The 24,374-nt window shown below is 42.1% G+C and overlaps 1 protein-coding gene across 1 annotated transcript in view; it reads left to right on the plus strand.

Moving 5' to 3' along the window:
• The first annotated feature begins 203 nt into the window (after positions 1-203).
• The window catches only part of mbtd1 (mbt domain containing 1), a 71,365-nt gene continuing 47,194 nt past the window's right edge, over positions 204-24,374 (plus strand). The window contains exons 1-6 of the mRNA XM_080209270.1: positions 204-253; positions 11,937-12,138; positions 16,108-16,241; positions 17,397-17,514; positions 20,585-20,667; positions 22,867-22,984. Coding sequence (XP_080065396.1) covers positions 233-253; positions 11,937-12,138; positions 16,108-16,241; positions 17,397-17,514; positions 20,585-20,667; positions 22,867-22,984 — 676 coding nt within the window. The 5' untranslated portion in view covers positions 204-232. The remainder of the gene's footprint in view (positions 254-11,936; positions 12,139-16,107; positions 16,242-17,396; positions 17,515-20,584; positions 20,668-22,866; positions 22,985-24,374) is intronic.

The raw sequence follows: 24,374 nt of genomic DNA on the forward strand, positions 1-24,374 counted from the left end.
CCAGTTAAAGCCCCCGGGGCCACGTGACTTGGCAGAGGAGGCGGGACCAGGTGCGCGCAGGCGCACTGGGCAGACCGATATGCTAATTTTGTTGATATTCCGCAGCGGAGTTTTGAAAAAAAACCGGAGGGAGCGCGAGCAGCGGGGGAGCGGAGCGGAGCGGGGCCGGGGGCAGCAGCGCGGAGCCGGGAGAGCGGCGGGGCCGGAGCCAGCAGCGCGGGGCCGTGGCCTGATGGACAATACTCGCGACCTGGTGAGTGCGGCCCGAGGGGGAGGGGACTGAGGTTGGGGCTTCTTTGTTGTGATGGTTCCCAGGCCTCAGGCTTCCCTGGGAATCGAGTGAGTGCTGGAGGGGGCTGGCCCACAGCCGGCTGTGGGGAGCTGCACTTTCCCCGTCCCTTGTCCCTGTCTCCGGGAGCTGAGGCGAGGCCCAGGTTGTGCTTGCAGCTTCTGGTTCCTCTCTCTCCGCCGCCTAGGCCTAGAGTAAACTCGGGCTCAGCGGCCGCCTCTGCAACGACTGGCAGGCCGGCCTCCAGCCCGGGGAAAGAGGCAGGGAGCTCAACGGCGCTCCAGTGGGTCTCTCCTGGCTTTCCCCCGGCCTCTTTCCCTCCCCCCTTCCTCCTCCTTGTCCCTCTTTGTCTCCTTATCTTGTGTTTTTATGTAAGCTGGGTCCAGTGTGGCTGGGGATTGCTGCTTCCGTTATTCAGAAAAGTAAACGGAATCTATAAACACTGGAGCAGGGATAATTTGATAGCGGTGTTAGGAATTATAAATTATATTCTTCATTAGTGTTACAAATAGGCTGACATTGACACTGCAACGAAGTTACTGTTTTCACACAGTCGTCGTCGCACTCCGGCGCCTGTTCTGGTACATTGAGGGAGGATTTAGCATGGCTAATGCCCCTAACCTGCACGCCTTTTGGACTGTGGGAAGAAACCGGAGCACCCAGAGGAACCCATGCAGGCATAGGGAGAACATGCAAAGTTTACATGGACAGTGACCCAAGCCGGGGATTGGGAACCTCAAGATCCCTGGCACTGTGAGGCAGCAGCGCTAACCACTGTGCTGCTCCAGGCCTGGAGTATGTGTGCATAATTCGTTGAAGGACTATTTGAGAAAGTGATTCATAAAGGATATAAGGTTCTGGGCTTTATAAATAGGGCAGAGTATACAAAAGCAAGGAAATAATGTTTACTTTTGTATAAATGTAACACTGGTTCAGCCTTAATTGAGGCAGTGTTTTCAATTCTGGGCACCACAGGAAGAATTTGGGAAGAATGTGACAACAATAGAGAGGGTGCTGAAAAGATTCGCAAGATTAGTGCCAGAAAATATGAACTTTAGTTCATTTGGAGAAGCTAGGGCTTGGCTCCTCCTGTGTGACTGGATCCTGAACTTCCTAACCCACAGACCCCAATCAATAAGAATAGACAACAATCACGATCAAATTCAACATTGGTGCCCCACAAGGCCCCACCATTGGTGTTCCCAGCCAATTTACTGTACCCAAAGACCTATGACTGTGTGGCCAAATTCCCCTCCAACTCAATTTTCAATTTCGCTGATGACACCACAGTAGTGAGTGGAGCTCAAACAATGACGAGATGGAGTATAGGAAAGAGAAGCTGGTGAATTGGTGTAATGACAATAATCTCTTTCTCAATGTCAACAAGACAAAAGAAATAACCATCGACATCAAGAACCATAGTGAGGAACATGCCCCTGCCTACATCAATGGGGACGAAGTACAAAGGGTCGAGAGCTTCAAGCTTTTATGTGTCAGATCACCAACAACCTGTCCTGGTTCCCCCCATGCCAACACTATTGTTATGAAAGCCCACCACACACCTCTAATTTCTCAGGAGACTAAGGGAATTTGACATGTTCACTAGGACTCGCACCATATTTTACAGATGCACCATAGAAAGCATTCTTCTGGGCTGTATCACAGCTTGGTATGGCTCCTGCCCTGTCCAAGTCCGCAAAGAACGACAAAGGGCTGTGAACAAAGCCCGCTCCATCATGCAAACCAGCCTCCCATCTTTTGACACTGTTTACGCTTCCCATTGTCTCGAAAAGGCAGCCAGTCTCATTAAGGACACCACGCACCCTGGACGTTCTCTCTTCCATTACCACCTGTCGAGGAAAAGGTACAAAAGTCTGAAGACATGTACCAACCGACTCGAGCAGCTTCTTCTCTGCTGCCATCAGACTTTTGAATGGACCTACCTTGCATTAAGTTGAACGTTTTCTACATCCCAGCTATAACCGCAACACTATATTCTGCACCCTCCTTTCCTTCGCTATGAACGGTATGCTTTGTCTGTAAAGCACACAAGAAATAATAAATCAAATCTTTGTGAAGCTTAGGTCAGGAGCATCTTGGAATATTGTCCCTTGCCTGAAACTGTACTACACAATTGAGGACAGCGGTTTATTTTAAAGTCCTCAACATTGAACTTGAATATCCAATCCCTCCAGCACTGGCACAGGGTGGCTGCATTTCATAGAATTTACAGCATGGACCGCAGGCCGCTATTTCCATTTAAAGTTAAAGTTTAAAATTTATTTATTAGTGTCACAAGTAGGCTCACGTGAACACTGCAATGAAGTTACTGTGAAAATCCCTTTCGTCACTTCGGGTACACCGAGGAAGAATTTTAGCATAGCCAATGCACCTCACCAGCATGTTTTTCGGACAGTGGCAGGAAACCGGAGCACCTGGAGGAAACCCACGCAGACGCAGGTAGAAAGTGCAGATTCCACACGGTGATCCATGCCAGGAATTGAACCTGGGTCTCTGGCGCTGTGAAGCAGCAGTGTCAACCACTCTGCCATACTTATCTACAGGAAATGCTGCAGCGAGATTACTACTGCACACCCAGCTTCTGAATCCAAGCATCAACCAAGAACAGCAAAATCATGGGAATGAGAGCTATTGTTTGCTAAATCATGTATAAAGAACAGTTCAGCACAGGAACAGGTTCTTCAGCCCCCAAGCCTGTGCTGACACAGATGTGTCTCTAATCTAATATATTCTTGCCTCCACATGCTCCATATTCTTTTATCCCCTGCCTATTCCTGTATCTATCCAGATGCCATTTGAACATTGTTATAGAATTTGCTTTCACCACCTCTGGCAGCACATTCCAGGCATTCATCGTCCTCTGTGAAAATTTGCTCCTTACACCTCAAACTTCCCCCTCCCGCTTTCAATCTCTGCCGCCAAGTAATTGACCCTTTGACCCTGGAAAAAAGACTGATTATCTGCTGTCCAAGCCTGTCATAATCTTGTAAACCTCTATGAGATCTCCCCTCATTCTCTGACTCTCCAACGAAAAGAATCCCAACTTGCCCATTTCCGGCTTTTCCTTATTTGTCAGTGAGTTTATGATCCTGGAATTGTTGGTACAACATGAGCACAAGGATTACAGCAATTCACAAAGAAGGCTGGCTACTACCCCAGCAAGGCTGGGCAATATATGTAGTTTTGTCTATGTTTTTCACATTCCTGAGAACAGTTAAAAACCTTTGAAAGATAAAGAGTTATGTAAAGCTCCATTCCTACCTTCCTTCTGCAAATACATTCTTTTAGTGACCAGATTCTTGTAAGTATATATGGCACTGCTTACGAAAACCATGGGCAATCAGTCTTCGTTTTTCTTAATTTAAAAAGGAACTATAGTTAGTGTCACTGAGCTGTAGAATCATAGAAAAGACGTGTAGAATGTGCTTTGGCAATGATATTGGTGTATATTTTTACATCACTTCCTCTGTTGAAGAATAATAAATATGAAATGCTATGATGCAGCACCTGTGGAGAGAGTGTTGTGTTTTCTGGTCAGTAATCTTTTCTCTTCTAAGCTGCTGAGCATCCAACTTGCCCTTGCATCCTTATGTTAGCTGATTTTGTTCATCTCCATAATGTTGTACAACTTCACCCATCCTGTCTCAACTACTGCTAAAACTCACCCTCTACTTAAGTGTTCCAAAGCTCCTGGCTGGCCTCCCATTATATTGTCCTGTAAAGTTGAGATGGTCCAAAACTTGTCTGTTTCTTCTCCATTGTTTCTGCTTAGTGATCTACACTGGCTCCTGATCCAGCAATGCCTTGATTTTAAAATTTTCATTCTTTTTAAATTCCTCCGTGGCTTCACCTTTCTCGAATCCCCTCGGCCCTGCAACAATCAGATTTCTAATTCTGGATTCTTGCACATCCCCAATTTTAATTGCTTCACTAACGGTGGTCATGCTTTCTTTGCCTTGGCACTAAGTTTTAGAATTCTCTCCTTTTATACCTCACTTTTCTTCTTTAGGATACTTATTTAAAAACCTCCTCCTCCTTTCCAAGAGTTGGTTACCTGACATATCTCCCTTTGGTGCTCCTGTGAAATGCCTTGAGATGTTTTATTATGTCAAAGGCACCATACAAAAAGATAAGTTGAAGCTGTTGGGGGCTGTGGTTGTGCCACTTTTTAATTAATTTACTGCAGCTCAGCATTTATGGAATCTTGGGAGCAGGCTGCTTGCCATTGTATTCACTGAACAAATTGAATCTTCATTTCAGCTTCATACATTATGCTGTGATTCAGTCATAGAGCATAGAGGTTTATAGCATGGAAACAGGCTCTTTGGCCCAACTTGTCTATGCTGCCCCTCTTTTAAAACCCCTAAGCTAATCCTAATTGCCTGCATTTGGCCCATATCCCTATATACCCATTGTACCAGTGTAACTATCTAAATGCTTTTTAAAAGACAAAATTGTACACGCCTCTATGACTATCTCCAGCAACTTGCTCCAGACACTCACCACCCTCTGTGAAAAAATTTCCCCCCTGGACACTTCTGTATTGTCCCATCTCATCTTAAACCTATGCCTTCTAATTTTAGACCCTCCTACCTTTGGGAAAAGATATTGATTATCTAGCTTATCTATGCCTCTCATTATTTTATAGATTTCTAAGATCACCCCTCAGCCTCCTACGCTCCAGAGGAAAAAGGTCCCAGTCTATCGAGCCTCTCCTCATAACTCAAACCATCAAGTCCTGGTAGCATTCTAATAAATCTTTTCTGCACTCTTTCTAGTTTCATAATATCCTTTCCATATTAAGGTGACCAGAATTGCACACAGTATTCCAAGTGTGGCGTTAACAATGTTTTGTACAACTTCAACAAGATGTCCCAACTCCTGTATTCAGCGTTTTGACCAATGAAACCAAGCATGCCGAATGCTTTCTTCACCACTCTGTCCACCTATGACTCCACTTTAAAGGGGCTATGAACATGTACCCCTAGATCTCTTTGTTCTGTAACTCTCCTCAACACCCTACCATTAACTGATAAGTCCTGCCCTGGTTCAATCTACCAAATTGCATCACCTAGTATACAGTTTTTCAAAATTTCAGAATTGATTGGGCAAGAAATTAAATAAGTTAATTAATTAGTCACAGGTAAGTTTACATTAACACTACAATGAAAACCCCCTAGTCATCACACTCCACCTGTTTGGGTACACTAAGGGAGGAATGAGTATGTCCAATGCACAGAACCGTACATCTTTCAGACTGAGAGGAACGCACACAAGCATGGGGAGAATATGCAGACTCTGCACAGACAGTGACCCAACCCGGGTCCCTGGCGCTGTGAGGCAGCAGTGCTAATTAATGTGCCACATTGAAAATAAATATGGTAACTTGTCTGTCCTATAAGAACGGTATTTGGTATGTATATATCCAGTAATATATGAAGTCTGTGTGGTGTGACTTCTCTTCCGTTGAGTTTAGAGTTAAATATTAAAACAGATGTTTATGATCAAGGCAGGCCAGTTGTAATGGAGTTATAGCAGCTATTATATTTTTGCAGCCCTGATCAATGGTTTACAGTTCAAGTGAGTCCTGAAAATAAATTTATCTACGCGTCAATTTGAATTGAAATGATCCTCTTCAGTTTGTAAATTTTTTTGGATGTGTGCAATGCACAGGTTGTAGAGAGCAAGAATGTGTTACTAAGCATTTTTGTGGATGGATTGGTTCTTGGGAGCAGTTTTACTGATGGTTAAATATCAGTTATCCAATTGTTTTGTGCTATGGAGAAGGTTATCCTGCGTGTTAAGTTTGTTTGTTTATTAGTCACAAGTAAGGCTTACATTAACACTACAGAGAAGTTACTATGAAATTCCCCTAGTCGCCACACTCTGGTGTCTGTTTGGGTCAATGCACCAAATTAGCATGTCGTTCTGATTTGTGAATCTGAACTGGAGTTGCACTCTGAGCAAAATCTTTTTTCTCTCTTGCCTTAGCCATCTTGTCCTAATGTGTGATCAACAGGAGAGCATTAATCTGTTTAGGTTAGCACCTTTGTGCTAACAACTTCTTTATATGCTCAGGAATGAAGGATTTAGGTTTTCTAGCTTCTGGTTTTGTAAGTAATTCTGCAAGTGAATGAAAGTACGTTTTCTTGATTAAATGCTCGTTGATTTTTACCTGTTAATGACTCTGAAGGTTTTGATTCTTGTAATAGAAGTTTGGTATGCTGACACTTTTGGTGGAAAAAATGTCTGTCCAATTGTCTATTAACTGTTAGGGCAGGTATTTTGTTCTTGTGCCTTGACAGGTGTCTGGCAGTTGGGAGGTGAATGACACAAAGCTGAAATAACTTGAGTGGTTCCTCTTTGTGAAATGTGTGGCTTTCGCTCCTTGCTGTTTTTCCTTCTGCTTTTCCATCCATATTCCCTCAAGCTTCAGTGTGTTCAGGTACCTTTGGCCTCAAGCTGTGTTTGTGCCCTTGGCCTTGGAATGGTTTTGATGTGAGAGCAAATTCAGTGAATGGTCAGCAGAGACAAAAGCTTTCTTTTTCTGAGTGAGACTGATTTGAACTCCCTTGTCACATTGCTCAAAAACAGCCAAATTGATTGTTTGTGCTGCAAACCTATTTCACAGCACAGTGTGCAGCCTGCTCAAAGAAATAGAAATGTTTGAGAGAAAGCAGGCAAAAATAAGGAATGAAGAAAGAGTCATTGACAAAACGAGTCCAACTGTGTTAACTTCACAGACACCAGGTTCCAATGCCATATCTGGTAGATCATTCCAAACATAAAAATGTTTGGAATGATCTACCAGATCATATTCTCAGCAATATTCTCAGCAGAATATTCTCAGGTTGTTCTATTGTTTCTATTAGCCTGACTAACCTGACAGTAATATTATAGGTTCATATCATCTGTGGTGATTGATGCTTTTATGTGTCTCAATGCCTCTTAACTTATTCCTTTCTAGACACTACAACTCTTTCACTACAGCCCACCTTGTTTATGATGGGGATCATTCTTGTTTGATGTGCAATGGGTATCCTTGGTAAAATTTTAAAGTGAATAAGAAATTGAGTGAAGGAGAGGAATCAGCAGCAGGTACTAATAACAGGACTGATGTGGAACAAATCTTCTGGGACTCCTACTGCTCCTGAATTGTATTCAAGAGCACAGATTTGCAGCTGATGCCAGATTAATGCAGTCTGCTAGTTTTTTTGTATGCGGGTTCCACTTGTTCTTGAATGTAGGCAATGTTTCATTTATTGATCATTGATGGATGCCCATGCTGCTGTGGGATTGAGAATTAAGGTAAAGTGATCTGCTTCCCTGCCCTGGAAGGCAGGTGAGTTTTTACAAGGAGCAGTTTTGATGCTTGTTCTATTTTCCCCTAGTGTAAGTCTATAAATTACCAGATTATTTCAGAATGTGCTCTGGTGGGACCTCGACTCTCAATCTCTGGATTGCTAGTTCAGTACCATAACCACTCTATCAAATCATTTTTTTCCCATTTAGTCAGTTTAATTCTGTTGATTGCATTTATATTGCAATAGGCAGTAGATACTTATCTATTTTGTTCTTTGGTAACTGCTCTATTAGGCACTGATATCACTCATTGAGCAGATCTCATAGGAATATCATGAGACAGTGCAGCCCAGGTTAATATGTGGGATTTGTTTTCTTGAGCAAGTACAAAACCTGTGAATTTTTAGATTCTTGACTCACTTTGGCTCAGGTGGAGGGTGACATGAGACCAAACCACAAAATCAGTGAGGTGCCAACTTGATGCTGCATTAGTTGACCATGGGTGTATCTGCTACCAATAATTTTGGGAGTTGGAAAAAGGATCCAGCATTTGATTGCATAATGTTTAGTACAGAAATGCATATTTGATTTTTGAGAGTACGAGTGCTTGGTGATTGAGTAGCCTGCAGGTTTTTGCTGAATTTTTCTCATGTATCATGAGCATTTGATTGATGTTTGTGAGGGTGAAATGAACACCAACAGAATTTGACAATGTCAGGAAAAACTATTCAGAAAAGAAAATTAAACTTCTTTATTCAGGGCCACCCCTTCAGTCTTGCATGTAGTTCTGGTTGCCAGTATATAGATAACTAACTTCCAGCCATGGATCTTCAGTGAAGAATTGGTCTGGGTAACTGCATCATGAAGTTAAGACTAGAAAAACTGGGACTGTTTCACCCTGAATGGAGATTTGATGGAAGTAATGATGGGTGATTTTAAATTAAACTGGATGGCAAGAGTTACAAATTAGTGAAAGGTAAGTTCAGAGATCAGGCATTTATATCTGAATGCCCTCTGGTAGGGAAGGGAATGCACTGGGATAGTTTGATACTGTGATGGGGATGACTGGAGCTTTCCCTGGCATTTTGAGCTCGACAAGCTGATTGTACTTTGTGACGAAGCTCTAAAATATGCACTCCAGTTTCTCATATCTGTTGGGTGGCTTTTAAAATGTGAAGTGGTCTTGGCAAGCTGGAGGACTTTCATTGCCAAATTTGCGGATGATACAAACATAGGTGGATGACGAGTGTGAGGATGTCACACGAGTCTACTGATCGATCTAGGCAGGTTAAATGAGCGGGCAAAAACTTGGCAGATAGAATATAATGCAGGAAAATGTGAAACTATACACTTTGGTAGGAAGAACAAAGGAGCTGAATGTTTTCTAAATGAAGAAAAACTGCAGAAAGCTGCAGCAATGAGGGATTTAGGGGGGCCCTATGCATGAATCACAAGCTAGCACGCAAGTTCAAGTAACAGGTAGGCAAATGGAATGTTGGCCTTTTTCAAAAGAGAATGTCATATAAAAATTGGAAAGTCTTTCTAAAACTATACAAGGCACAAGTTAGACCAGACCTAGAATGTTGTGTACATTTTAGTCCCCTTATGGAAGGAAAGGGAAAGGTGCCAAAGTCCTTGATGAGCGTAGGCTGCTCTGCCCTTTTGAGGGTGGTGATTTTAACCTGAGGATCACCTCACCTTAGGCAATGGGTGAGGTCGAGAAGGCAGGGCTTCATGAATAACCTCAGCTGATACAGGAATTGAGCTGTTGGCTTCGTTCTGCATCACAAACTAACTGTCCAACTAACTGACTCTCTGGTATTGGAGGCAGTCCAGAGAAGCTTCAGTAGGTTGATCTTGGGCAGTGAGGGGTTTTCTTGTGAGGAGAGGTTGAGCAGATTGGGTGTGCACTCACTGGAGTTTAGAAGAATGAAAGGTGATTTTATTGAGTCATATAGAATTCTCTAGAGGCTTGACAGGGTAAATGCTGAGAAGTTGCTTTCCTTTTGTGGGAGAGTCCAGGATCAAAGAACGTAACCTCAGTAAGGGGTTGTCATTTAAAACTGAGATGAGGAGGAATTTCTTCTGAGTGTAGTGAATCTTTGGAATTCTTTACCAGCGAGGACTCTAGAGGCTGGGTCATGAAGTATGTTCGAGGGCTGCGATAGACAGATTTTTAATGAGTCAGGGAACCAAAGGTTATAGGAATAAGATGAAAGTGAAATGGCAGATTATCATTAGATCAGTCATGATCTCATTGAATGGCAGATTAGATATGATGGCCGAGTCGTCTGATGCTGCTCCTATGTCGTATGGTCTTGATTTGAGCCCCTAATATGATCTGAGATCGGCAGACGTCAGATCGGTCTTCTTGAAAGTCAACCCATGGAAAGTGACTCGGATGGGATACTCGGATAAGCATTCAGGTCTTGTGTGGGCTAGCTGGCAGAAGTATTTGCAAACATCTTTAACATCTCCTTACATTGATCTGAGGTCCCTACCTGCTTTAAGAAGATGAACATCCTCCCTGTACCAAAAAAAAAGCCAGGCAGCGTGCCTTAATGATTATCACCTGGTTGTTCTGACATCCATTATTATGAAGTGCTTCAAAAAGTTAGTCTTGGCACGGATCAACCCTTGCCTCCCAGATAGCCTGGATTAACTACAGTTCATCCATCACTGCACCAGGTCCAGAGTAGACACCTCCAATCAACCCTGGAACACTTATGTCAGACTTCTATTTATTAACTGTAACTCAGTCTTCAACACCATTATTCCAATAAAATTTACCTCTGAACTCTGTGGCGTGGGGCTCTAGACTACTGGACCCACAGACCACAATCAGTAAGAATAGGCAACAACACCACCTCCACGATAATCCTCAACGCTGGTGCCCCACAAGTCTCTGTCCTCAGCCTCCTTATACATTTGTGTGGCCAAATTCCCCTTCAACTTGATTTACAAATTTGCTGATGACACTGTATAGTGGGTTGGATCCCAGACAATGATGGGACAGAGTACAGGAGAGAGATAAAGAAGCTAGTGAATTATTGTCTAGGTCACCAACAACCTGTCCTAGTCCCTCCACAGCGATGTTAGAGTTAAGAAAGCTCACCAATGCTTCTGCTTTCTCAGGAGGCTAAGGAAAATCGGCATGTCTGCAGCAACTTTCCCCAACTTTTACAGATGCACCATAGAAACATTTGGAAGGGATGCTTTCATGCTTTTTATGGCTCCTGCTCTGATCAAGGCCACAAGAAACTACCTATCCATTGACTTTGTACACACTCCTGCCTCGGAAAAGCAGCCAGCATAATCAAGGACCCCATGCATCCTGGACATAGTCTCTTCCATCAGGAAAATGGTCCTAAAGTCTGAGGTCATGTATCAACTGACTCGAAGAATAGCTTCTTCCCTGCTGCCATCAGACTTTTGAATGGATCTGCCTTATGTTAAGTTGATCTCTCTCTCTACACCGTAGCTATGACTGTAACGCTACATTTTGCACCCTTTTCTTCCCTATGTACTCTGTGAACTGTATGCTTTGTCTGTATAGCGTGCAAGAAACAGTATTTTTTGATGAATCCCCATACATGTGACAGATCAAATTAATTCCTGCTTGGGATGGCTCACATGCTGGGGAACTCCTGGACTAACAAGTCCCCAGAGATTCTGTCTTTTATCAAGTTCTGATTGGCAATTGCATGGCTTCTGTCCCTTTGGTTCTGTAATTAAATGGGGTTTTGTACGTTCAGAAGTGTATGACCAACCACTGAGCAGAGAATTCCATTGAGAAACAAAATGGACAGAATTTATAGATTGTAATCTCAGTATTTTGCGCCGAGTAATGAACTGTGAAAGGTTATTGGTGATTATACATTTTTAAACTGGATGTATGTGTGTAGGTAGTATTTCATCAGCTCTGCTCCTCATTGTTAGGCTGTTTCCCTAGAGTTTTGTATGAATATTACTTGTTTGGAAGTGTGCCTGCAATGGCCTGCTGTTTCTTAGCAATGTAAACTGGGCACTCTTCGATCTGGTGGATTTGTGACTTCCTACTGCCCTAATGCACAACCAGAGTCTACGTACATGCTGATACCTTCCTACTGTGCACTTGTGGGGATTTGCTGAGTAGACAGGAAAAATGTAAGGCTGTAATGTTCTAGGTGCACTCAACAGCTTCTATATGGTTGGTTTGCTTAAGGTTAGCCAAGTTGGGAGCAAGTCATTCAGTCTTGATACATAAAGCACCCAAGCAAGGAGTGCAGAAAAACATTTTTGCTTTCGGACATGTGATGTCTAATGTTTTGTTATTTATTTGCAGACTGAGCATTCCCCACGATCAGAGAGGAAGAGGAGGGACTCATTTGGAATGTTTGACGGCTATGACAGCTGCAGCGAGGATAGCAGCAGCAGCTCGAGCTCTGATGAGAGCGAAGAGGAAGTTACCTCCATGCCAGCCAGTCTTCCACTTATCAAAACCAATGGACAGGTCTACACGTATCCAGATGGCAAATCTGGAATGGGTCAGTCAGTGACATCTTGTGTATACAATTAGTCTTTCTTATTACGAGATATACAAAGAAGTAAATTGGTGTTCACTTTATAAAACATGGTTGGACCAATCTCTTTCCATTCACCTTTTATGGGGTGCTTAGTCCAAATAAACAGTATTACCCAGTTACCTAATTTTTGACTGTTTTGCCTAGATTTCCAAATACCACCCAAAGCTATACTGATTGATATAGTAAGTTGTCTCATAACACCAGGTTAAAATCCAACAGGTTGATTTGGTGTTACAAAAAAAATAGTTGGACTTTTAACCTGGTGTTGTGAGATGACTTACTGTGCCTACCCCAGTCCAACGCCGGGAACTCCACATTGTACTGTTTGATATCAGTGGGTCATTTCCTTTGTAAAAAAAATCTATGATGTGTGTCTAATCAAAATGAATGAATGAGGCAAGATTTGCTAAATATCTCATTTAAAAAAAGCTTTCTGACTTCCTGAGAGAACATTAACTCTCTGTGCAATTCAGCTGTTTGATCAGCATGCCTTGGTGACCTCACACACAGCAAGTTTTGGGAGTGTCCCTATTGGACCACTTGGGATCTCATGGGTACAAAGATTTGAATGAGAAAACTTGGGATACCTTTTGAGCTTGTATAATGTTTGAAATGATGCTTAAAACTTGTACATCTGATGTGCAAAGTGTAATTTTACAAGATGTAAATTTTAAATTTAAACTTTTGCAAACATGAATAAACATTGAGGGCTGATTTCATGGGGATCAGACTTTGGGTGGGTGGGCTGATGTTTTGTGGCTGCCTGAGAGAGCTATGTTTTCATCAGCGGAAAAGCAAAGCAGCATTGCTGAGTTGATTACCTGAGTCTTTTTCTTCTAAATTCAGAAGCGATTGTGCCAATCATCTGCAAGGATCCAAACTGAAACAGTTGTGCTGTTGTCTCAACCAATTGTTTTGTGGATGCTGGTCCACATCATGCAACACTTTACATTATTTGCTTTCCTTGTTTGGAAACCATAGGAGGGTTAATGGGCAAAAATAGTTGGTACAACGGAATTAATGATTGAAAAACATTGGTTGGTTTTGAAGGGGCTTTATGCTGTGTCCTATCTGTTTGAGGTGTATCCAGGCTGCTGATGTTAAATTCCTGAGTATATTAGAAGCTGTTAGCAGTTGCGGGGGAAAAGAATTGGGTTGTATTTGATTCATTTTGGTAGGACAAACTTGAATGCGGATTACAGGGTCAACGGCAGGGTTCTTAGGAATGTGGAGGAACAGAGAGATCTTGGGGTTCATATCCACAGATCTCTGAAGGTTGCCACGCAAATGGATAGAGTCGGGAAGAAGGCTTTTATCGTGTGTTAGTGTTTATTAGCAGGGGGGTTTGAGTTTAAGAGCTGTGGGGTTATGCTGCAACTATACAGGACCTTGGTGAGACCACATTGTGTTCAGTTCTGGTCACCTCACTATTAGAAGGATATAAGAACATAAGAAATAGGAGCAGGAGTAGGCCATCTAGCCCTTCGAGCCTGCCCCACCATTCAGCAAGATCATGGCTGATCTGAAGTGGCTCAGTTCCACTTTCCCACTTTCTCCCCATGTGGAAGCATTGGAGAGGGTGCAGAGGAGATTTACCAAGATGCTGCCTGGTTTGGAGGATAGGTCTTATGAGGAAAGGTTGAGGGAGCTGGGGCTTTTCTCTTTAGAGCGAAGGAGAATGAGAGGTGACTTAATAGAAGTTTATAAGATGATGAAGGGGATAGATAGAGTGGACCTTCAGAGACTATTTCCTCGGGTGGATGTAGCTGTTACTAGAGAGGCATAACTATGAGGTTTATGGTGGGAGATATAGGAGGGATGTCGGAGGTAGATTCTTTACGCAGAGTGTGGTTGGGGTGTGGAATGCACTGCCTGCTGCAATAGTGGAGTCAGACACTTTAGGAACTTCCAAGCAGTTATTGGATAGGCACGTGGAACACACCAGAATGATAGGGAGTGGGATAGCTTGATCTTGGGTTGGGACATAGCTTGGCACAACATCGAGGGCTGAAGAGCCTGTGCTGTGCTGTACTGTTCTAAGCTCTATGATTTCAGAGTACTGGTGCCCCTTAGTTATTCGCGTTTAATTTGTTGAAACTCTAAGGTCCAGTCACTTAAAAGCTGATGAGAAATAATTTTATTTGCTCCATTGTCGCTGTCATTTGCAGAGAATTCAGCTGATTTGTATCTTATGATCAAGTAACAATGTGATTACAGGCTAGTGACGTTGCAGACTTGTGCGTGTAAACTGGCTCAGGTGTACAGAACCTTCCCAACTTTCTACACAAAATAAAGGCTACCTTCCTTTGACAGCACTTGGGTCAGCTCTTGTTGTGTATATATAACAGGATTTTACTGTAAAATTATCCAACTTGATGTGGAATTTTAAATCTTCCATTATAGTAAATAAAAAATTTCAAGATTTAGTTTTAAAATAAGCACTGCCCCTTTTTAGCAGGAGGGAGGAAATAACTTGTTTACTTATCAAAGGATTGGGCCGTTCCAACTATGCGCCTAATTCTTCTGAGCAGTTCTTGTTAGTGGTTTAATGCCTTAGCGATGCTGCCAGGTTCAACAAGTGGGCCTTCTGTAGTGAGGTAGGGGTGCTGGTTGTTTTCCAAGGCTCATGGTCAGAAAACCTTGATCTTTAGCTTCACCTGGCCTAGAAAATACACAACCACGGACAGAGATCTGGCATTCAACCAATATAAAAGCGTTATCGGTTTGGAAAGTACAGTTTACTGTAAAGTAACACTTCTTTCCCATTCTTATGGTTTATCTGAGTAAGATTGGCCTGTTAGCAGAATGTGTGCTGTCAACACATGGCCGCTTGTTGCTGGATTGAAGCTGCTCCAACTTACTCACTATGGAGCCTTCTGCAACCAGCATTGGGAAAGCTCTCCCTCAATTAGACTGGGAAAGATATGGACTTAGGCCCAAATAGAAAAGGAAGTTCTGTGACCCAGGGTGAAGCCAAGTCCAATTTGTTTGTGGTTTGTAAGAATATCGTCGGCTGGAGATCTGGATGGAGAGATGGCAGATGGAGCTTAATCTGGACAAGTGTGAGGTAATGCATTTTGGAAGGTCGAATACAGATAGGAAATATACAGAAAATGGCAGAACCCTTAAGAGTATTGATAGGCAAAGGGATCTGGGTGTACAGGTACGCACGTCACTGAAAATGGCAATGCAGGTGGAGAAGGTAGTCAAGAAGGCATACGGCATGCTTGCCTTCATCGGCTGGGGCATTGAGTTGAAATGTTGGCAAGTCATGTTGCAGCTTTATAGAACTTTAGTTAGGCCGCATTTGCAATATAGTGTTCAACTCTGGTCGCCACAGTACCAGAAGGATGTGGAGGCTTTGGAGAGGGTACAGAAAAGATTTAGCAGGATGTTGCCTGATATGGAGGGCACTAGCTATAAGGAGAGGTTGGAGAAACTTGGTTTGTTCTCACTGGAACGACAGAGGTTGAGAGGCGACCTGATAGAAGTCTACAAGATTATGAGAGGCATGGACAGAGTGGATAGTCAGAAGCTTTCTCCCAGGGTGGAGGAGTCAATTCCTAGGGGGCACAGGTTGAAGGTGTGAGGGGCAAGGTTTAAAGGAGATTTAAGAAGCAGATTTTTTACACAGTAGTGAGTGCCGGGAAGTCGTGGAAGGAGATACGATAGTGACCTTTAAGAGACGTCTTGACAAATACATGAATAGGAAGGGAATGGAGAGGTATAGTCCCCGGAACAGTAGGGGGTTTAAGTTAAGTCGGGCAGCATGGTCTCGGTGCAGTCCTGAAGGGCCGAAGGGCCTGTTCCATTGCTGTAATTTTCTTTGTTCTTTGGTATTGCTCCACTTAAATGATGAAGCAGTGACCAACTGATTGTATGTCAAGTTTCTTGTCATTGCTTTTGATTGTTCTCTGTTTCTGCCTTCAGCCACCTGTGAGATGTGTGGGATGGTTGGAGTGAGAGATGCATTTTATTCCAAGACCAAACGATTCTGCAGTGTTTCCTGCTCCAGAAGCTACTCATCCAATTCAAAAAAAGCCAGCATTTTAGCCAGACTTCAGGTACTGTTTCAATATCCTATATAAAATCAACATTGATCCATTTTCTTTCTCTTGCACATCATCTACCATCTCAAATCTCTTTCCCTCCCAGCTTCCCTTTGAGTTCAGTTACATGAAAGCTCTTCCTTGAACAGCTCTCCATTTGAATGAGAGCCAGACTTCTGGCTTGGCAGAAATATGTGGACAACAGAGTCTATTTTTGAGCTTGGATGGCTCTCAATTGGCTGGCTTGAAATTTTCTGCCATCGTCCTTATAAGTGGCATTAAGGCAGTTCAACAATTGGTTTAGCTTTTCAGTGGCATTCATAAACTGTATCTATAATTACAGTTCATAGAATCCCTACAGTGCGGAACGAGGCCATCCAGATCATCAAGCCTGTGCTGACAAAATCCTACCCAGGCACTAACCTCTTAACTCCATTTACTTATCCTACTAATCCCCTGACACTAAAGGGCAATTTAGCATCGCCATTCAACCTAACCCACATATCTTTGGTCTGTGGGAGGATACCAGAGCACCTGGAGGAAACCCATGTGGACGCAGGGAGCACGTACAAACTCCACACAGTCACCCAAGGTCGGAATTGAATTTGGGTTCCTGGCACTGAGGCACCAGTGTGTGCCACTGTGCTGCCCCTATGTCTTCTCACTAAAGCTGTCATATTACTTATATAAAATTGAATATTTAAACTGCATGGAAAAACTGTGCTGATTGGTAGAGGCATTGCTATGCAGAATGCACCAGAGCCCATTTGCCAACTGGCGCGCACTTCTGCAGTATAATTCTCTTCACAATTGATACCCTTGTGAATATCTGCTGATGAGCGCAAGGCAAAAGGCTTTGGCAACATCTCTCTTTTAGTAATATTTAAGTTTCTGTATAACCAAATTATTTCTTCTCTCCATGCAATGTTTAGTTAATGTTTTTTGGAAGAGATGTTGGAATTGTGATGGGCCATGTTTTTGTTTTATAGCAATCGAAGGAATCTTTCATAAGGTGTTGCTTGCTAATATTGGACAGTGTGATCTCAACTCTCAGGTTTATTAATACAGAGGAATACATATGCTCATAGTTGCGGTGGAGAAGCGTATTTATTTTTAAGTGCTAGAACAGGTAATTTATCTGTCGCATGTTCTTATTTTTGCTTTCAACAGGGAAAACCTCCAACAAAGAAGGCAAAGGTTTTGCAGAAACAACCTTTGGTGGCTAAATTAGCGGCCTATGCACAGTACCAGGCAAGCCTACAACAGAATCAACCCAAGAGTAAAGCAGGTGACGTATTTCTGATACCTTGCATCATGTTGAAAACTGCTAGTCAGGGAGGAAAGCCAGTTTGAACACATTCGGAAAGCTTGGCTGAATTTTTGAATATTTTCCATTTATTTATGTCTTTTTAACAGCTTAACAGTGTACTGTCAGATTTAAAATCTGTGGTATTGTTTTTAAACCTGTGACCCTCCTTTCTGCCTTGTTCTAATTGATCTTGTAACAATGAGTGACCGGAAATGGTGATTCCTTAGCATGAACAGTTGGTAATATGCCTCCCTGGGCTTATTCAGTTCCATGGCTGGTACAAACTTTCAATTCCCCCTTTAATATATGAACACAATTCAAGAAACATGTCGCTTCTCCCTGTCACTGTCACCAAGACAATTTGGTGGCAGAGTGTTGAGATAGAGTAAGTCTTTATTAAGTTGAGGCACTTTTGTATTTACATATCCTTTTGAATGGCAGCATCTATTTATAGAGTTGCATAGAGTATATAACACAGTAGATGATCGTTTGGGCCAATACTCCATGCTATGTGCATGCTTCACTTGACCCTCATCTAGTTCAATCAGTACAATCCTCTATTTCCTTTTCCCTCAAATATTTATCAAGCTTCCCCTTAAATCTATATTCAATTACTTTGTGTGGTAGTAAGTTTCTTGTTCTGGCCATTCCATTGTAAAGAAGTTTGTTTTAAATTCCCTACTTGATTTCTTGGTGACTATCTGGTATTGCTTTTCTCTAGTTTTTGCTTTTTCCTACAAGTGGGAAATTTTTGTTTCTATTCTATCAAAACCTTTCATGATTAGAAAGATCTCTGAGGTCATCTCTCAACTTGCTTTCTTCAAGAGAAAAGACAACCAGCTGTTTGATAGGTAAAACCCCCGAGTTCTGGCATTGTTTTTGTAAATGTAGATAATTGTGAGATATTACATTTTGAAACACATAGAAAATAAGAATCAAAATGATGTGAAGAAGCAGAGTGTTCCGGGAGTGCAAATACACAAATTAGTTAGAGATGCAAACTTCTACATTTTGTAGTCTCCAGCCCATTAATGCCCTTTTTAGAAAATCACGAGCTGAGCAGAGTAGGACATTGAACTCCGTTTGATCAGACTGAGGTTCATGTTGTATAACTTCTCCACTTTTCAATCCTGTCCCCCTTCAAAGCCTAGTGGTTGGCTGTTTTGAATTTCTTAATAAGTTGCACCTCTACTTTTACTGATTTGTGTATTTGTACTCCCTGAACTCTTCGCTGCTTCACATTGTTTGATCCTCAGCTTCTAAGTGATATGTTTCAAAATGTATTGTCTCTCAATTATCTACGTTGAAACTCATTTTCCAATTGATATCTTGTTGTTACTTGCAGTCCTACTCAATATTGACTGTAATCTCCCAGCCAATTTCCCCACAAAATTGTATTTTTGATTTCAAAGCATTCATTTAAATTGTGAACAACATTTGCCCCAGTACTGTTTCTTTTTTCTGGGCTCCAGCTGTCTGTATCCTGCCATTGCAGGAGAACAGTCCTGAAAGATTCTGTTGCTTCCTTTGTGACTGAACCATTCAGTCGAATGTGATCCCAAGTTTGGATTCTCAGCACAAGTGGAGGATTGATCTCTGCGGTGGCAGTGGAGGAACCACAATAGGCTTCGAGATACCTGGATTAGCAGAAGATATCCAGCAAGAGTACTTGCTGCTGTTTGTGAGCTGCTGATCTTATGGTGGAAATGCGTGACTGGTGAGGGGATGGGTTGGCTAGGCTAACTTGAGGATTTCTACACCCATAGCCAAACTGTGTGCTAAAAACATAGAAAAACTGCAGCACAAACAGGCCCTTCGGCTTACAAGTTGCGCCGAACATATCTCTACCTTCTAGGCTTACCTATAATCCTCAATCTTACTAAGTCCCATGTACTCATCCAGAAGTCTCTTAAAAGACCCTATCGAATCTGCTGGCAGCCGATTCCATGCACCCACCACCCTCTGAGTGAAAAACTTATCCCTGACATCTCCTTTGTACCTACTCCCCAGCACCCTAAACCTGTGTCCTCTTGTGGCAGCCATTTCAGCCCTGGGAAAAAGTCTTTGAGAATCCACCCGATCAATACCTCTCAACATCTTATACACCTCTATTGGGTCACCTCTCACCCTTCGACTCTCTAAGGAGAAAATGCCGAGAGAATTTAGCAAAAGACTTAAAGATACCCAATGGCCCTGATATACAATTATGGACATGAACGTAACTGTGCCATGCATAACTTCATCAGGTTAAGGCAGCCCATTTAATTATGTGCCACTCTATCCATATATCGTTCAATCCAGTTTATACATCACTCCTAATTCATTATATTTTTCAAGTCTCCTGTGCCAATATATCTTTCCCTTTCCTATTCATTTTTTAATGGCCTGAATTTTACTGTCAGTGGCAAAACAAGGCTACTTGCTGCTGATCTCGAAGGAGGCTTTGCTGAGAGATCTTGCAATTTTTGTGGCAAGAACTCTAACACGGTTGACTCACAATTGACTGTGGCATAGTTTCATGGGGCCTCCCAGCATGAGTTACAGTGATGCCATCAAATTGAGTAAACAACCAGGTCACCTCTCATCCTTCGTCTCTCCAAGAAGTCCAAGCTCTCTCAACCTATCCTCATAAGGCATGCTGCCCAATCCAGGCAACATCCTTGGAAATCTCCTCTGCACCCTTTCAATGGCTTCCACATCTTTCCTGTAATGAGGTGACCAGAACTGAACACAGTACTCCAGGGTCATATACAGCTGCAGCATTATCTCCTGACTCCTAAACTCAGTTCCTTGATTGATGAAGGTCACTACACCATTTGCCTTCTTAACCAGATCTTCTACCTGCGAAACCAATTTGAGAGTCAATGTTGCGTTAAAGTGACTGATGTAAGCACAACCCAACCTTTGAATCAGTTAAATGTGTGAGAAAACCAGTGCTGCTTCTAGCCTATTAGTGTATGCTGTACCATTGTTACCTTGGCCTGATATTGTTAACTGAGAGGCTGTTGCTGCAGTCACCATTTTCACCATTTATGTAATAATTTTACAGCAGTCACAGTGGAAGGCTTTGACTGGGGTCATTATGTTTGGAGCAATAAATTTACTGGGGCACCTGTCAGCTGCTTCAAACACGTGAGTGGAATTTTATTTCACTGAATTATATGTTATGCCAATCACTATCTAAATGTAGAGTTTTCCCAAAGATCACAAATGTTGTTTGAAGATGAGCTTTTAATTTAAAAGCTCACTCGGATCACAGGGCTAAGGACAGTATATCATATAGCAGCCCAGAGGGAATCAACTTGTGATGTAGCTTCCCTGTGAACGTTTGGATACAGTGTAGAGAGAGCTTTATTCTGTATCTAACCGGTGCTGTGCCTGTCCTGGGAGTGTTTGATGGGGACAGTGTAGAGTGAGTTTTACTCTGCATCTTGCCTGTGCTGTATCTGCTCTGGAAGTGTTTGATGGGCAAATGTAGAAGGAGCTCTACTCTGCATCTAACCCTGTACTGTATCTATCCTGATGGTTTTGGGTGAAATACTGCAGGGTAAGCTTGATATTGTATGCACTTGTTTTTGAAGTTGATAGTGTTGATTCACCAGAATAATGTCTGTGTTTAAAGTGTTGAATTATGAGGACAGGTTGCTAAAGCTTGATTTGATTTTTCTTAAGTTTAGAAGATTGATGGTGATCGAACTGAGATATTTAGAAGAATAAAAAGGGTTTAATGTGGCAGATGCATAGAAGCTATATCCTGCATTAGGGGAATCCAGAACAATGCCACATGATGGGTTAGTTAAGAGTAAAATCAAGAAACACATCTTAACACAAATGACAGCGCAAATCTGGAGTACTCTCCAAACAAATTTGAAATTTTCAAGACTAAGATGGTTCAGAACGGAGTTGAGGAGGAACTTCTTCACTCAAAGGGTGGTGAATCTCTGGAATTCTCTGCCCGTTGAAGTGGTGGAGGCTGCCTCGCTAAATATTTTTAAGAAGCGGGTTGATGGGTTTTTGATAAGAGAGGGGATTAAGGGTTATGGGGAGAGGGCGGGAAAGTGGAACTGAGCCACGACAGATCAGCCATGATCTTATTGAATGGCGGGGCAGGCTCGAAGGGCCAGATGGCCTACTCCTGCTCCTATTTCTTATGTTCTTATGTTCTTATGTTCTTATATTGTTGCGTACATGACAGGAATTAAAGGTGGGTAAACAGATAAGCAGATAAGTTGTGACTTAATTCTGTGGGAGAACATTCTTGAGTGGTTGAATGTTTTTAACCCACGTTCCTGACTGGATGGATGAATGGAAAAATTACACATCCACCGTGGCTTTTCTCTAGATCAGATACCTGAGCACAAACTTTATTCACTCCAGGTGTTGATGGCTATTTTTCTTTGAATATAGATTGTTGTGTTGTAATTCTCTGGTGATTGTACTGAGATTGCAGGATTTTATCCTATTTAATTATGGCATGTTGTTCATGCTAAGATACAATTGTGACTCTGTTGGATGTAATTGTTTCCTCTGGAGCTTTAATTGTAAAATACAGTTAGAGGAATCTTGAAAGGATATAATCAGTACATGGCTTAGTAAATGGCTGGCAGTGAGCTCATTTATAATAAGACCAGTAATTTAACACAAGCAGATTGAGAGTATTTAAAAACATCTTTAAAATATCCTGTTGATAAGGTTGCAGTATAATCAAGTGGACTCTGATGTCATCTGCACCCTTCAATTATGGCTCTGTCTTGTGATCACTCTTTGTCAATTTACTTTTCTTAAAAAGCGTTTGGCGTCCTGTGGCATTGGTCATAGACATGAACCTTCTTCTGTAACTGTTTGTCTGCTGCTTTCAGTTTTCCAACTCCCCCCCCCCCCCCCCCCCCCACCTTCTGTTTTTTCTCCAATCAATTGCTGTCTTTCACCATCACTCCTCCTTTCCCAACTCTATCCAAACTCATCTTGATCCCTGTCAGTATCGCTTTACTGATACAGTCACCTTTTATGACTAACCATGTTAAAGTCCAGTTGTGTTTATAACCTAGGGCCTACTAAGAAGAATAGTCTGCTTATTTTATTTGTAGTCGTGTGTATTTGTTTTGTTTTAAGTTGAAAGAGGCTGATAGCATTGACTTTGAATCCTAGTGTACTTGTGTGTTTTCGATACTGAAAAATTATAATTAGCAACATCTAAAAATAAGTGAAAGTTAGTAAAAAAAAAAACCCAATGTGTTTAATTGTGCAGATTTGTATATCTAGAGCACGTACATCTATAAACATAATTTGACTGCAGCAACTGTAATGCTGCTTTCTTTTGATATCAAAAAGGTACCTATGGGGACGCACTGGGGAGACATTGCAGAGGGTGTGAGAGTGGAAGTTCCTAACACAGATTGCAACCTGCCTACCAAGGTCTTCTGGATTGCAGGCATCATAAAGTTAGCAGGTATAACCAAATGCTTGTTCTGACAAGTGATATTAAGACATTGCTGCTGATATTACTACTTCGCTTTCCCCTCTAGGGCACTCTTTAAAACCTACCCATTTGACTAAACCTTTAGTCACCAAACCTAATATCTCTTTATATGGCACAGTGCTATACTTTGTTTCATAACTGTGATATGAAGTGCCTTGCAATATCTTATTACATTAAAGATGTGCTATGAATTATTGTTGTATATGAATTCCTGCTGGCTAGGGCAGTGTCTGGGTGATGATTGTCAGGTTTGCAGCCTGCTCACTTCAACAGTGCTGTCTCTATTTGAGTTTTGGCTGGGCAAATGGGAGGGAACTCTCCTGTCCTTTGAGAAAAGGTGCTTGTCTCCAGATAGAGAGTAAACCATTTGAGAGCAGCTGTACAGCAGTGTCTGTCCTGTCAGATTTGAAAGCAGAAATGTTGAGACTTGGAGCTGCAATTTGAGTAATTTTTAAAAATTTATTTTAAATCTTAAATGACTCTAACCAGTTAGGAAACAAATGTATAAAGGTGGTACTGTGTACTGGGCTGTACGACAGCATAAGGGCTGCAGGACTTGAGTGTAGACTGCATGAAATCTTTGCTTTCTTGTCATACAGATGAGTCATTTATTTTTTTTCTTATTTTCTCTATAAATTATGGCCATAGATCCATTGCTTTCCGGTTAAAGACTAGAGTAGTTCAGATTGACCATGTCTCAGTAGGTAGCAGTCTTGCCTCAGAGTCCGAAAGTTCTGGGCTCGAGTCCCTCTCTAGGAATTGAGCACAATAACTCAGGCTGGCACTCCAGGTACTGTACCGAAGGGGTGCTGCACTGTTGGAACTGCTAGAATTTGGATGAAATATTAAACTGAAACCCCACCTGCCACCTCAGGTGGCAAAAGAAATCTATGGCATTATTTTGACAGAGCAGGGAAGTTATGCCTTGCATCCTGGCCAATACTTCTCCCTCAATCAACACCATAGACACAGGTGATTTGATCCTTATCACATTGCTTTTTGAGGTAACTTGTTGCTGGTAAATTTACTGCTGCAATAGTAAAAATATAATGATTTTCCCAAGTTGATGTGTATTTGTTTAACCCTCTGCTGTCACATACCTTCTCCATGATGAGGGAAAGAAGATCCAAATGTGTATTTTTTTTCTGTCTAGCAGGGCTGATATAAGGTTCTTGGGCAGACTGGCTCTGAAACAGATACTAGGTGTCAGCAGTTGCTCAGGAGTGGATTTTGCTCTCTTTTGGAAGGGATCAGTCCTTTCTGGTCGTCACATTGCTGTGACTGACATCTTGGCTAGATGGGGTGAGCTGTGAGTGCAAATTGCTCAGTGTGCACATATCCTAACAACTGATAGAATTTC

Source organism: Carcharhinus amblyrhynchos, chromosome 21, assembly GCF_965287045.1.
Source record: "Carcharhinus amblyrhynchos chromosome 21, sCarAmb.v2.hapA, whole genome shotgun sequence".
Lineage (NCBI taxonomy): Eukaryota > Metazoa > Chordata > Chondrichthyes > Carcharhiniformes > Carcharhinidae > Carcharhinus > Carcharhinus amblyrhynchos.